General features: G+C 36.3%; 1 protein-coding gene across 20 annotated transcripts in view; it reads right to left on the bottom strand.

Moving 5' to 3' along the window:
* RCBTB2 (RCC1 and BTB domain containing protein 2) overlaps positions 1-16,392 on the bottom strand; it is a 36,229-nt gene that overhangs the window by 4,532 nt on the left and 15,305 nt on the right. For 18 of the 20 annotated variants that reach the window (XM_087919463.1, XM_087919458.1, XM_087919473.1 and 15 more), the window contains 6 exons: positions 15,893-16,051; positions 13,692-13,799; positions 12,036-12,178; positions 7,169-7,359; positions 3,019-3,145; positions 1,816-1,955 (listed from right to left, as the gene is read on the bottom strand). In XM_087919463.1, coding sequence (XP_087775589.1) covers positions 1,816-1,955; positions 3,019-3,145; positions 7,169-7,359; positions 12,036-12,178; positions 13,692-13,799; positions 15,893-16,051 — 868 coding nt within the window. Of the gene's footprint in view, positions 1-1,815; positions 1,956-3,018; positions 3,146-7,168; positions 7,360-12,035; positions 12,179-13,691; positions 13,800-15,892; positions 16,065-16,392 lie in introns of all 20 variants that reach the window. The other 2 variants (XM_087919474.1, XM_087919466.1) reach the window with 2 other exon arrangements.

Raw genomic sequence — 16,392 nt, 5'->3', positions numbered from 1 at the left:
TGTACTAAGCATCTGGAAAAGTTGAAATCTACTTCAAGAATTCAGCAGATGTATGAGGGCATCTGCTCTCTCCCTTCCTTCACAAATAATAGAAATGGGAAAGAAAATTCTTCCTCATTCTGCCTTCTTTCACTGCCAACTTAACAGTGATTTTAGATTAGATTAGATTAGATTCAACTTAATTGTCATTGCCATGGATACAGGCAACGAAATGCAGTTAGCATCCAACCAGAAGTGCAAAACAACAGTAAAATATAAATATATGTATGCAAATATGCAAGGCATCTATGAATATGTCAATGGAAAACACAACAAAATGTATGTACACAAGCACACAAGGATAAATGTGACTGCACATATATGAACATATACAACTGTACAAAATGTTTATGGACACATTGAATATAAGTACAAATGCACAGAGAATTATACAAAATACATCATATATTCATATGTTATCAAGGGAAGCATTTCCCAATTAAATGGAAAGACAGTTCAACATAGGAGGTAGTACTCCACCATCTGGAAATGCAGAATTATATCTTGTGTTCTGTGCTCTAGAATTTTTTTTTTTTTAAATATAAAATTTTCTAACTTACAATTCTTACAGCAACAAAAAACTCCCAAGACAGATTCCAGCAGAAATATTTTCAAAATATTTCTCCACAAAAATGTTAAAATGATTTTAAGGAAAACTAATATATTAGTTAAACTGGCCTTTTTGACACCTATGACAGCTTCATGGGAACGAGCTGTTTCTAGTTTAACTTTTCTTATTCGGTGTCTTGTCTGCCTAGCAATTGTGTTTTGGTAAAATCTCAATTTAACAGACTAATTGAGTGACAAGATGTCTGCTATTGAGGAAAATTTGATGAGTCCAAGAGTGATGATTTACATAATTTGCATAATGATGTAAATTCATTTCTGAATTCTATTTGCATCATTTCTGCCATAATTTGTTCTACTCCAGTTAAAATCTACTACATTGATGTCTGGTAAAATAAAATTTCACTGAATTACTTATACAAAGAATAGCTAAGTAGTCTGCATTTTATTTGCTCCTGTACTGTTTCTTTTGTGGAAGGTGAATTTTTTTCATAGTTCTACTGGGAAATATGGGTTTTTCCTATACAAAGGTAAACTGATATTATCTTGGATAATATCAGCTTACCTTCAATGAAAGTAACAGTAGAAAAGTTTAATTTTAATGTAGCACCAGTGCCTGAATTTCTTGCTGCTGAAGCAATTGCTTTTTCCAAAGTGAGACAGAAGAGAGAAAAGGCTGTAATGAATACTTTCAATTCTACGTACTCACCAAACTATTCACAGTCAAATAGCTTTAGAGCCAACAGAGATGACTGAACTCCTAACAATGCTGTTACTATTTATTAAAACAAAGGGTGTAAAAAGGACAACTAGGCTGCTTAAATCTTTCTTAAAACCATTCTCATAATTATTCATATAAACATTAAATTTTGAAAGCAAAATACTTTTAATTACTAATTTCAAACATCTGCAGGTGTCTATATTCTGGCCTACTGGGAAAGTCAGGTGGTTGTATATAGAATTCAGAAATATAATGCTTTTTCTTATAACTTATTGCACAGCTTGTTATACCAGTCTGTTTATTTTCCTTCTTCACTAACAAAATGCTTTAATGCTACAAGATGTGAAAAATATATGCAGACTCATTTCATGCTCTAAGTTTGCACAATTCAGTATATTCAAGAGTTAATAGTAATATGTTAATATCATGAAAATATACATTAACACCTTAGCTTTAAAAATTAATTTAAGCTCTTTTGTTCCAATTACCTACGGCATCTTCAGGAGGGAGACTGATGTTATCCGTATAAAGATATTCCAAAAATGCTCGGTAAACAGGATATGAGAATTCACTTATTTCTATGATTTCCTCATTACCATTGTTCAGAATTGAATGAAAATGTTCACACCTGGGCACAAAATGGAAACAGTTATAACATCAGCACCAGTGGTGGGATTCAATTTTTTTTTACTACCGGTTCTGTAGGCGTGGCAGGGAAAGGATACTGTAAACTCTCCAGTCAGAGGTGGTATTTGCCGGTTCTCCGAACTACTCAAAATTTCTGCTACCAGTTCTCTAGAACTGGTCAGAACCTGCTAAATACCACCTCTGATCAGCACCAACAAACAACTTGATTCCTACCATGTAACAGAAAACCTGAAAGATTAACATGAAAATGATATGAGAAAAATGAACCCATGCAAACGTAACCTGTATCAAAGAGGGACTGAATCATTCCTGTTCCATATTAATTGTGGAATTGACAGCCTTTTGGCCTTCCTGCTACGCTAAACTGGCTTTGAATTATATACCTTGTAGAGACTTATCTCCATTTTTGACAATGTAATAGTCAGCACAGTATTTTGCTGATCATGAAGCTGCTTATTCATGCATGGTAGATTATTCACTTAATGAAAAACACATCAAACTCCAGCTGAATAGAGGGATAAGATACATATTGGGGACCTAGAAAGAGAAGGTCTCTCACTTGAAGACATACGTATATAAGTTGAAGATAAAGACATAATAAGCACAAAGGTAATTTTCAAATTTTTAAATTGCCTCTTCTCCTTGGAATCTTACTAAGCTATTTATTTTAAGCTGCTTGTAGAAAAGTCTGCGCCTCTGTACTTTGAATTTTCTCAACAGTACCTTACTAATGCAAAGCCACATCTCCACGTATGTGGCTGCCTATCATGGCCCTTTATAATTTACAAGTATTTTCAAATTGTAACTGCATCATTATTTTAAAAAGTGATATGTTTACTGGAATTATACATCAGTTCAATGGCTTTCATAAGTCTATGCAAAGATGCCAACTGTTATTATAGAAAGCTATGAAAAACTCCTATTAGTAATGAAATTTAGTATCACAGATACGTATTTTGATACTACTGGAAAAATTTTCTGAATATGGGCAAAAAGGCCAGGGAAGATAATGAAAATATCTGAGAAGATTGATAATTTCATACCTAATTTTGAGGAGCACTTTATGAACATAAATGTATTTTCCATCAACTTGAAACCTCAAATCAGCATTATCTGGGTTGTCAAATTCCTTCTTTATTGACTGAGCTATTGTTAAGTGATCATCAGGATCTGAAACAAAAATATTGCAAATATTTTTCAGTAATACTTTCTAGTTCAATCTCTTTCATAGTACATAAAAACAAGAAAATAATGGAAATCAAACAACAAACTGCATTTTTCATTACAAAAATAAAATCGCTACAGAACCTGGATATAAACAAAGCAAAAGGAGAAGTGGATATTGTTGTTACATTCTTCTCTACAGAATATATTTGAATTTATGGGATCAGAATCATTCAGGAATAATGAGCAAATGATTCACTCTTTGACAGAGTGAATTAAATTAGTGGACCAGTGAAATGCTTTAGACATAATATGCTTGGATTTCAGTAAGAAATTGGACAAAGTAGACCACAAGCTATTTCCATTTTTTATTTTTTTTATTTTAAAAAAGTTATTAAAATTATTTATGAAAGATATTTCAGTACCCCAAATGATACAAGTCTGGGGGGTTGACAGAATAATTCCAAAAAGCAATCTCTTAAATATAGTGATTCATAACAATAAGCCAATCTGGAAGAAGTATATAAACTACAATCCATCTACGATCCATTCCAGTGAGGTTTCAGGCTGGATCATAGCATCGAGATGACTTTGGTCCCACTGGTGGATGACCTTTGCTTGGCTCAGGGTGGGGCAATACATCTACTCTAGCCTTCTTTGACCTCTCACTTGCCTTTGATTTCATTGAGTATGTAATTCTTCTGGACCACCTTAGGACTATAGGGGTGGAGGAACCTTTTTGCAGTGGTTCTCCTCTTCAGTATGGTGGGTTCCAGTTGATGTTTGTTCAGGTGATAAGTCTAGGCCCTGTTCCAGGGTGCTTCAAGAATCACTTTCTCTGCACTCTTCTTTTCTTTAAGTATATTTATTTTGTTTTATCATAAAACTTACTTCTTGGTAAGCTAAAAAAAATGTTCGATAGACAGCATCACCACCAGATGGATTTATAACTAGCTAACAAAGTGAAGTAAGCAGTGGGGTATCACAAGGTTTTGTCTTAGGCCCAGGATTCTTCAATATCCTCATAAATAATTTAGATGAGGGAGTAGAAGGAGAACTCATCAAATTTGAAGACACTAAACTGGCTCCAAAACCATAACCCAACGTTCTTATTTTTCTCAGGACTTGATATTACTACCAGAAAGACCACTGCTTTTATTCTATTGATCTGGATAGTCACAGAAATATATTTTATGATCATTGTCTTCTTCTCTAGGATTTTTTTTTTAATTTCTCCAATACAATTTTCTATTCTTTAGTTTTGTGTCTTGATATCCTTACCTCTTTGCTGTTCACTTCAGAACCTTAAAAACTATGTCTCCAAGGAAAAGTAATGTAAAAGAATTTCTCTAATTTTAGGTGCCTTGACTTGAAATGAAGTAATGGGATGAGGGGAGGGGAAGAACTATAATATCTCCTCCTAAAGACATTAACCTTGTCTTTATTAGTGATGCAACTTCTGCTTACAATGGCTTATCTCAGGTCTCTTGTCCCCAGGATGCAAAACACTTGCACAGCTTGAGGTGGAGGAAGATATATTGAACAAGCTCATGTCTGGGAAGTAAGTTTTCCAAGAAAGCTGGAAGCCATACATGGATATTGATTGGCTCAAAGGACAAGTGTACTTTAGCAAACTAAACAGTGAAACTGCATATATTCCACAGCAAAAAGCTGTTAAAACGAGTACTGTGTATTTGACTCTATGTCAACTCAGGCCAAATCATTAGTTTTATATAGGAGGACAAAGAAGATAATTAAAACAAGTGGTAAAATATCTGCATAAACTTCCAGTAGTACAGGTTGTTGCATGTAACTGATAAAAGTCCATTTACTTCTTAAAATTATTTCTTCAAAGACTCTTCTATGGACTTTAAATGTCAAAGACCTTTGCCCCTCAAATAAATGTATGTAAGTATCTATTTCTCTCACACTCTCTCTTTCTCTCATGTACTCACTCACTCACCCACCCATTTGGTGAACTTTAAAAATGTGCTTTCTACCAAGGTTGTGCAGGTCTTCTCACATGAATTTGGTTCAGAAGTTTCTACTCAATTTACAAAAGTAAACCAATGTGGCTCTAAGCAAAACAGGTAAAAGCGTCCTTAAAAGAGTTTTTCATCGCATTTTCTATTCTCTGCCTGCTGGCATGAAATTTCCTAAAATAATACGAACCAAAAACTTCTAACTCTAGCCCTAATCCACATAAAGCCATTTGGTTTCAGAAAAAAACTATCATGTAATCTGCAACTCTTACACTGCAAAAACATATGGTCTACACAACTCGATCAGGGCAAAACAATAGACGCAATCTACATAGACTTCTGTAAAGCCTTTGATTCAGTGGCACACAACAAACTACTCCTAAAACTAAAATCTGATGGAATCTTTGGACACCTGCATAACTGGATAGAAGCATTACTGTCAAACAGACAACAAATGGTCAAAATTAGGAGTGTCCTATCAAATTCTGTACCTGTCAACAGTGGTGTCCCCCAAGGCAGTGTTCTAGGACCAACTCTCTTCATACTCTACATAAATGACCTCTGTGATCATATTAAGAGCAACTGCATTCTCTTCACTGATGATATAAAGCTATTCAACACCACAGACAATACTACTACCCTTCAAAAAGACCTCGACTATGTATCAGAATGGTCAAATGAATGGCAACTTCAAATCTCAACAAATAAATGCTCTGTCTCACATATTGGCAAAAAAAATCAGAAAATAAAATACAGGCTGAATAGTCAAGACCTTGTTGATGATCCAAACTCTGTAAAGGACCTTGGAGGTCTCATCTCTAATGATCTAAGTGCTAGAGCCCATTGTAACTACATAGCCAAAAAGGCATTAAGAGTTGTTAACCTAATCCTGCGTAGCTTTTTCCTCTGGTAATATCACACTACTAACGAGCATACAAAACATTTGCTAGACCAATACTTGAATACAGCTCATCAGTCTGGAACCCGCATTACATATCTAATATTAACACAGTTGAGAAAGTCCAGAAATATTTCACAAGAAGAGTTCTCCACTCCTCAACTCATTGCAGAATACCTTATGCCACCAGACTTGAAATTCTAGACACAGAAAACCTAGAACTACGCCACCTTCGGTCCGATCTAAATATACTATATAAAATCATACATTGCAATGACTTACCTGTCAATGAATACTTCAGCTTCAACCATAATAGTACAAGAGCACACAATAGATACAAACTCAAGGTTAACCGCACCAAACTTGATTGCAGGAAATACGACTTCAGCAACAGAGTGGTCAATGTCTGGAATACTCTACCTGAGTCTGTGGTTTCTTCCCCAAACCCCAAAAACTTTAACCTTGGACTGTCTACTATTGACCTCACCCCTTTCCTTAGAGGTCTGTAGAGGTCGTGCATAATACTTTTCAATTGGAAATTTCAGATAATGTTTCTTTCAAATTCCATGTAAAGATTAAAGCTTCTGGAGAAACAACAAAAAGAGTGGTATTTTACTCTTGCTAACTAACTTTTTGACTCCCAATGCATTTGATTTTTACTTTTACATCTTCTGCAGCAGGGGTCCCCAACCTCAGGGCCATGCACCAGTCTGTAGCCCACTGTGAACTGGGCACACAAGTAGCGAATGAGCGTGCAAAGGTTCATTTGCGCATGTGTCCGCCAAACCATTCCTTCTCTCTCCCCTGTGCTGCGCTACTGCTGCTGCCTGTCAATGGAGCCAGAAAGGTTGGGGACCACTGCTACAGAATACCAGACTGAGAGAAATGTCAAAAGTCCAGAATGGGTGGTTGCTCCTTACTGTTATTATAGCCCACACTCAACGAAGCAGAAAAATGGGGAACATACAAAGGAGTTGTATTTTTATCCTAGGATGCACTATTGATAGCCAAAAAGACTGAGTTTTTCCTCCAAATCATGATTCAAATTCTTTTCAAGGGCTCCACTTAAAATATGGTAATTTATACATCTTCAAGATCTAATTCAGATTCAGGAATGCAAGCATTTAAAAAAGTTAATTTGAAGCTCACCTACTGAAAGGAGACGCCAAGTCACTGCAGGAGTAGCAAAACAAGCAAACACATCATCAGTGCAACCGAAGTGGGTGAGGAATGGAAGAATGACGGACTGTCCCCGGCACTGACCCCACATATACACATCACCACCCTGGGTTTTAGCAGCAGAGGTGTGAGTAGAGTGACATGCTGCAATCTCTAGAATTCTGAATTTGAAAAACAAAAAATAAAAAATGCAGAACTATAAGGCGAACATTCACAGCCAGGTTACCTGTGGAACCATCTTAGATCAGCCTGCCCCACCTAGTCAGGAAGGGAAGGCAGGTTATGGATCCTATCAATTAAAGAATTCCAACTGGTAGAGTCCAAGAAGAGAGCCTTCTCACCCAAGAGGTGAGGTGGGTCCTCATTCTTCTGGCCTTTCAGAAGAGTTTGAAGACCTGGCTCACATAAAGCTCACAGAAGAACACACAATTTTGAGGTTGGTTACATCTTAAAGACCGTCTCCCCACTTTCTGAACTTTAATAATTTCAATGTTGTTTTAACTCCCTCCTTTTTACTGAAATATTATATATTACTGAAATATTATATTCATTATTTAAAATAAGAAGGCACATTTTGTTTTTATTTCCAAAGTTATCTATATTGATCTATTGCAACAAACATCACCAACTGGCATCTTAAAAAATAATAAATTTATTATGGCAAAAAGATTTTTGGATTACAATCCACAGATACATGTAGAATCTTGTACTGTCATAATTTCAAAAGTTAAGAATTAAAAACAAAGCATGAAAGAAATAATGACTTTCCTTGAGAATTTCAGAGCTACTCAACCAGCATTGCAAATTGATTACCATGAGAAAAACATTGAACTGAATTTTAGATCATTCTTGAGAATGTTATGCGGTGTTATTGCCCAAATTCAGATGCCATATCTGAGTCTATGTTGAGAATTATCTGAAATAGTAAGAAGCAGTATTATGGCAGAAAAAGACTATTTTGGTGAGTTGTCAGGTATCCCTCTGTAATTGACCAGGGAAGGAAGCTCTGATGATACATACATAATACAGATGACAGGTTTTAAATATATATTAAGCATAAGCATTCTACGAGTACAAGTGGTTGTTGGTTAATGATCACTTGTTCAGCAACCATTTGAATTTACAATGGTGCTGAAATAGTAAAACAGGTAGTCCTTGATTTATTTATTTAATGGTGGCTTAAGGTTATTACAGCCTCGAAAAAGGGGACTTCTTTTGCTGTATATGTTTAATTTGTGGTTCCCCTTTAACAACCAACATTTTTTGTGAGCAGTATAATGACTGGGTTTTATTTTTCACACAATGCTAACAGTAATAATACAATTACACATACAGAGTTTTTATCTTCCAACTTCTAAACTTGATATGCTCATTATAATATATTCTTTTATGTATCAATATATATTATACTATTTTCCCAATTTGTACTTATTTCTTTATTTTTCTCGTTTGTTGAGGTTCTCCTATATTCACCTCATTATCTTTAAACAATACTCTTTTCTCTTTATTTTTTATCACTTTCTCCAAAAATATATGTAAACATCAATAACATTTCTTCCTACAATACTACTTATTAACTCCTGTTAACAGGAGTTGAGTTACTAATGTTTTAATATTATAAATATCCCTCAGTGTTCCACATTTTCAATATCTCAATTTTCTATAAACACCAATAAAACCAATTGTTAATAAGATTTAATCAGTCCCCAGATTATATCTCTAAACCCCCTGTATTTATAGTCCTTGAAAACTATATATTCCAGTATATTTTTTTGCACTGTTAATCATAATACAGTCAGTGGTGCTATTCTTCCGGTTCGGTGTACCAGTAGCGCCGAAGGTCAGCTGAGACTGAACTGGTTCTCTCTGGCAAACTGCTGTTGGGCCCACCTGTTGGGCTCCCATACTGACCTTTATTCCCTGCTTTTGAAGTGCAACTGCTTTGCACAGCACGTGTCACGTGCCACGTGTCAGCTGTTGAAGCTACAGGGAGAGAGTGCAGGATTGCAAGAGGCAGGAAAGCTTCTGCACGTGCGCAAAGTGTGCGTCTGGTGTGCATGCAAAGTGTGTATGCATGCGTGCAAAGCACGCCCACCAAGCCACACCCACCGAACCGGTGGTAAACTACTTTGAAACCCACCACTGATTTAGATATACCCAATCCTATTCCACCTCCTAATCTTAATATATTTATGGTTATAATAAATTCTATTATATATCTATATATGTGCTACTATTTTCCCAATTTAAACTTTCCCCTTATTTCTATTGGTTTTTAATATAATTACTATATTGCAGGGTATTATGTCTCTATCCATAATCTCAGTCTTTTTAGAATTTCATATTTTTTTAATTTTGGGGGTGATTCTTTTATATTTCTCTCTTGGAATCCTATATGTCTTTCTAACTGTTGTAGTTGAGCAATGGGAGGCTAGACCAGGGCTTGGATGCAACAAGACTTTATTGGAACAATAAAGGACTGAACGTGTTAGCCCTGCCTGGAGCAGGCTTCCAGCGATCAGCGGCTGGCCGGACCTTGCAGCTGGCTTTTATAGCCGGCTGTCGAGGGAGGCCAGCCAATGAGGGGCAGCAAACGCCCCCGCAGCATGAACGGACCTGGGTGGGGACTTTGGCAAGTTTCAGGGACATAACACTAACATTTTTGCACAAACTAATTGTTCCCTCTGCCTTACCATTTATCTCCTTCTGTTGCATCTTTTATGTATCCATCCATAAACCTTTCATTATTTTTGGAAAATCTTCCTTTTTTCCCTCTATTCTATTGCAAGCTTTTAAGGAAGTATCTATTTGATTTTTAATATTTATTGTTGCTGTCTTTTGAGTGTTTTTAATCTGCTTGTAACTTATTTTTATCTTCTTGTAGTATATTTTGCTTTGTTTCCTCCACCACTACTTCTAATTTCTCATCTGTCTTCTGTTTATTATATTCATCTTTTCCCACCATTTTTTGAGGGCCTTCTACTTTCACATCTTTATCTTTAAATATTCCCATCATTTTCTTATAATTCTTTGTTTCCAGTTCTAACATTTCCTCATAGAACTTTATTGTCTCCTGCTGGGTCATTTTGTACCAAGTTAATATACCTCTAATGTACACTACATAAACATGAATAAATAAATAAATAAATAAGTAAGTAATCATATACCCATATATATTATATGACCAGTGAAACAACACAGTCTAGTTCAGTGGTCACCAACTGGTGGTCTGTGGATCACTGGTGGTCCACAAGTAAATTTTGGTGGTCCACAGAAAAATTATTTACATTTTTTATATTGCACTAAATCAGGGGTCCTCAAACTATAACCCCCGGGTTGGATACATTCAATTAATGTTTGTGTTGCTGCAGAGTGTTTCCCCCTTTGGGGTCTTTTTGTGCGGGTCGGAGGGAGGCAGAAATTGGGATCTGCTTTAGCCTCCTGGTGTGGAACTTTGGGCGAAGGCTGAAGGGCCTCATTCCAGTGGGACTGCATCATGGTCTTGAACTGGCTGACCATCTCAGCCTGCTGAGCCCCCAGGCACTGGTACCTGGCCTTGCACTCCCGCAAGTCTTCCCTCTGTTTGGAAAGCCTATGCTCCTAGTCCTCAGTGAGGTGCTTCTGCTGAGCCTCCTTCTCAGTCAGATCCAATTTGAACTGAGCCAGCTGTTTTGCCCACTCTTTTTCATGGTGGTTGCTTAGCTCCAAGAACTGCTTCCTGTGGGGCCATAAAGAGCCGGGGGGCAGGCGAAGAGTCTCTGGGAGGGGAGGGACAAGTAGAGGTTGGTGAGGCGCCCCTTCAATGTGACTGACATCGAGTTGGCCACACCACCTAGTCACAGGACCAACTAGCCACGCCCACCCGGTCATTAGGCAAATCATATTAGTGGGATTTAAAATTATGAATTTAGTGGTCCCTGAGGGCCAAAAGGTTGATGACTCATGGTCTAGTTCATACGTGTACATGTACATGATAAGAAAAATGAATCTTGTGAGTTTACCAAACCGATGGCATAGGGAACAAAGCTGTTACAGAATCTGGTAGTCCTGCTAGCAATACTTCAAAAACTAACTTTTGTTTAAACTTTTGTTTTTCAAGTTTTGGTTCAGAATGTATGATTCCATTCCTGATGTACAGGTAGTCCTCAACTTACATCATTAATGACCATTGAAAGTTACAATGGCACTGAAAAAAAGTGACTTATGACCATTTTTCACACTTATGACCATTGCAGCATCCTCGTGGTCACATGATTTACATTCAGATGCTTGACAACTGGTTGATATTAATGAGGGCTGCAGTGTCCTGGGGTCATGGGACCATCTTTTGTGACCTTTTGCCGAGCAAAATCAATGGGGAAATCAGGTTACTAATTTAACAAATGCAGTGATTCACTTAAAAAATGTGGCAAGGAAAGTCATAAAATGGGACAAAACTGACTTTTTGACAAAGTTCTCACTTAGCAATATAAATTATGCACTCAAATTGTGGTCATAAATAAGGACTACCTGTATTTTCTTTACTACTATTCGTACTTATTTTTGTCTTATTTTTATTTACAAATTGAGATAACTGTGTTTTGGATTGTATTTGTGGCATAAAAACATAGAATACACCTTGTATAAAAATGATTACTAATTCATGAGAATTGGTAATTGGTTCTGCAGACCAGTTGGGAAGCAAAGAAAACTAATAAACGTTAACACTGAATGGCAGTTTTTGTCTGCTAGAAGTACTTTTATATGATTGTAGCTTCCTTAAAATCAGACAATTCAGTAACAAGGATTATTACAGCCTAAAACTCATCCAATTGAGTCAAGATGAACAAAACTGTACCTGTCTTGATGTACTGTAACCAGCAGAGGGTACGTCTGGTTACTCCTATTGCCAGTTCCCAGCTGGCCATAAGAATTGGCTCCCCAAGCATAGACATAGCCTTCATCTGTTAACACTAGGGTATGTGCATAGCCACAGGCAATCTAGAAAAGAAAAAGAATTACATTCTTTTATTCAGAAATTATGTTGTTTTTGCTGATTCCTTGAAAAGATGGGGAAAAAACCTTCACATTTCTTTAATGTAAGCATTTTTTGGAAAACAAAATAAAAAATAAAGTATAGTTGATTTTTTTAAAAAATCAAAGATGCTCAGAAGAGCTGGGCCTAACTGTGAGGTACACAGAGCTCCTTGTCTCAAAAGCAGATGGGCAGATAATAAAACATGTAGGCTGATTCATTAACCCTACCTAAGAGAGATCAACCATCCTCCCTAACTCCAAAATAAACAAGCCAAACTTTGGCCATCTTCTTGCTGAATTACAGAGTGTGATATTCCCATCATATTGGGGAAGAGGTGCTAAAGAGGTGCCAGATAGGCAATATCCAGGCCAAGAATGAAATCAAGAATTATGAGGAAGAGTGGGAATTAGGAGAAAATTAATCTACTAAATATTTGTGTCAGCTTTGTTCTTTCTAGACTACCTATAGGCATAAGTTCTTGACTTACAACCACAACTGGGACTAGGACTTCCATTGTTAAGCAATGTGGTCATTATGTGAGTAATCATGTGGTTGTTCTCAATTCTATGATCTTTTTCACCAAGTCACTAAATGAATCACTATGTTATTACATGAATCCAGCTTCCTCCACTGACTCCATTGTTGGAAGCCAGCTGAGAAGGTTGAAATGATGATTTTGTACTCCAACATACTGCAACTGTTGTAAAAACACCAGTTGCCAAGTAGCTGAATAATGCGATTACATGACTGTGGGGATGTTGCAATGATTTTACATGTGAGCATGTTGTATGCAACTTCAGGTCCCACCTAAGCCATAAAAGCCAACTAGCTGACTTTGGGCTGGTCGCTCTCTCTCAGCACAACCCACCTCACAGGATTGTTGTTGTGGGGAAAAAGGAGGAGGAAGATATGTTTGGATATGTTTGCTGTCTTGAGTTATTTATAAAAATAATGAAGGTGAGAGACAAAATAAACAAATAAACAAACAAATAAACATTTTTGCTATAGTAGATCTGCAATGTAAAATTATGGATATATATTTATGAAAGAGAGCCATTTTGGCCTGGCGGTTAAGACAACAGGGTAAAAATAGGAAACTGAATTCTAGTCCTGCCTTAGGCACAAAGCCAGCTGGGTGACTTTGAGTTAGTCTTGCCTTCCAACTCTTTAAGATTCTTATTGCTACAAGCACTGGACATCTCATTAAGTTATTGACAGTATCACTTTGTTCACGGCAGCTATTTTCAATACATAAGAAGTCTAACTAAATTTTACTTATACTTTCTATTCATCTCAATATTTAAAATGGCTAGTACCAGTTAAACTATGAAATAGAGATGCAAAATATTAAAAAGTACAGATGAAAACTAATATTTAAATTATTTACAGTTGGCTATTCATTTGTAACTAGTGTTTTGAATGCACCAGAAATCCCAGTAAATTAGCAGTTAGGATCTGAAGATCCAGAAAACATACCCTTTGCACGTGGATGCCCTGTAAAGCTGCTATTCTGCATGGCGTCGGCTGATTGCCACCATTGCCTAGTCCAAGCTGACCATTACCATTATAACCCCAAACATAAACCTTAAAAGGGAGATAAATCTAGTCAGTATGTGGGAGTACATATAAAGAAAAAAAAAAAAGGAAAAAAGAAAAAAAGAAAGAATATACAGAATTCATTAAAACTGGTCTGTAAATTAATTTTATGTACGATTTTTCCCTATATATTTTACTCTTCGTTTATGTAAAACAGTAATAATATTATCCTCTATGGAGATATTAAAACACTTGAGATCAGGCTAACATTAAAACAACTTGTGGATGATAAACTGTCCCATGCTCAGGGAAATTTCAATTGATTCCAAGGTGGTAAACAGCTTGAACAGTCTTCTCTTCAAATACCCCCTTTCAGCACCAGCCATGCATTGGTGAAAATGGCAGCTTTATGCCATTTTGGAACTCGATTTTACTTAGCTAATGGTTTTTCTTGTTCTCCCTTCCCATTATCTCTTGGGTCCTTCATATAAGAGTGATGGGCCATGAGAATCTTAGAGAGAGGTGTCACTTCTCAACTACTCTTTTAAAAAAACACACACACAACGGAAGAACATAAAGGCAATCGTAGCATAACAAGATACATAAATGTATAAGGCAATAGCTGTTTAAAAGCTCCAGATAGCAAATTATCTTTGCCGGCTTTCCTAAGAATAGTCCATCCTTATAGGAGGCAGCCCAAATCTACAAACTACTTTGGTCTTCATGATGTTCAGAGGACAACATCTCATTAGAGGTTTGAGTCAGAAGAATAAAATTGCCACAACTGCTAGATCTCTTTTAAGTTTAAGAAAGTATTAAACTGAATGATGAATTAGTGGAATCTATCTTGAAACTAATTCAACATCTCTAACATCTGTATAAGTGAATTTAATAAACAATTTGCTACATTTTACACTGGTTGCAATCAAGCAAAGGCTAGCTGCCATACATTCAACAATTGAGACAGAAATCAGACAGACATGTAAGCAAGCGTTAGTTTTTCAAGAAGCACAGTGGAAAGATAAACCAAGACTACTCCAAACTATTTGTCCCAAGTACTCAATATGGTAAATAAAAACTGTAATATATCTATGTAATTTCCAGTCCACAACAACTTCTAGTTAAATATTCAGACTTTGATCTTCATTATTTCTACTGAATTATATCAAGATAAAATGCTAATACTATCTCAATCAAAACCATCTTTCCAATTTACTATACAGATTTAGCAACACAAAGTACATTCTCTTTATATTAATTTGTGGAAACTATAATGATAAGGTTGAAACTTCATAGCTACTAGCTAAAATCCAAAAAGATTCATGAAAGTTCAGGTACATGTCACAACCTGAAGGTCATTAGCCTACATTATATGACAAGGAGTAAAATAAGGGAGGGGAGGAGAGGTATTCTCCAAATGATTTAGATCAAGGCATCTGATTTATTCTGTATTCTGAGTCCTTGAATAACAATGACAATTAGGACTGCTGTTGCGATATTGTTGTAAAGTGTGACAGCAAACCAAGCAGTGCATCTTGTTATTGTAACCCAGGACAAGTGATTAAAGGGAAAGCAGAGGGAATATGGGGGTGCCATAGGAGGATGGAGAAGGCCCTGGGATACCTGGCACAGGTTGTGTGCGAGTCAGTGAGGGGAATATGCTAAGGTCTGGCATAAGCACAGGAAGGAGGTTGCGGTGTAACCTGCAAGGGAATAAAGGCGGTGCATTGAATGTATGTGTGGAAAGAAATGAGGGGAAGGAGGGTGCAGTGCATGTGTGAGCATGCAGAAAGGCCAGGAGGAATATCAGCAAACAGCCCTTGAAAGGCAAAAGGGCTGATGGATGTTTCAGTTCAGAAGCCAGTTTGGGCTCCATCATCTGAACTGTGAAAAACAACAACAAAAACAGAGATGATGGGAGAAAATACAACTAAAAGCATCCAGAAGGAAATGCAAGCTTATAACCACTCTTATTCTACATTAGATTTTTTTCTCAGCATATAGGTTTGACATATAATTCTTCTTAATTGGCTCCATTGACTAATAATTGAAGAGATAGGCACCATGAACAATTTAGCACCATGAACAATAAGGCTTCGTATATTAAAAAAAAAAGTCTGTAATACAGAACAATACCTTACCTCACCATTTTCTATCACAGCCATTGAGCACATCTGACCACAAGCAATGTTAATTGCTATCTTGTTTTGTAAGCAGCCAGTAACTCTTCGAGGAATAGGCTGATTGGCTGTTGAACCAGATCCAATTTGTCCTGAATTATTATAACCCCATGAATACACCTGCAAAAATAAACTTGTAACAGACTGGTACATCATTCTAGAAATATATTTGTTTTCATAAAAATAGCATTCTAATAAAAGAAAGAACAGAAAGCAAAATTAGCTAACTGATAGGGATTCAACTCCATGCAGAACTATTGTGTTTTGCGCATGGAATAAAACATGTCTTTTTTTGTGTGGACAGATTTATGTCAATACTTCTAGCACCTTTTTCTAAAATCAAAACTAGAAAACTATGTTATTGAGTTATCATGTCTTAAATTGCAAAAACAATATTGAAATAAAAATGCAAAAGTATTTACAATGGATGATTCAGGGACAAAAGTTCAAATATTTTTACC

Source organism: Pseudonaja textilis, chromosome 1 (genome assembly GCF_049901715.1).
Source record: "Pseudonaja textilis isolate UNSWEBS1 chromosome 1, rPseTex1.2, whole genome shotgun sequence".
Lineage (NCBI taxonomy): Eukaryota > Metazoa > Chordata > Lepidosauria > Squamata > Elapidae > Pseudonaja > Pseudonaja textilis.
This window is presented reverse-complemented; position numbering and strand designations above follow the sequence as displayed.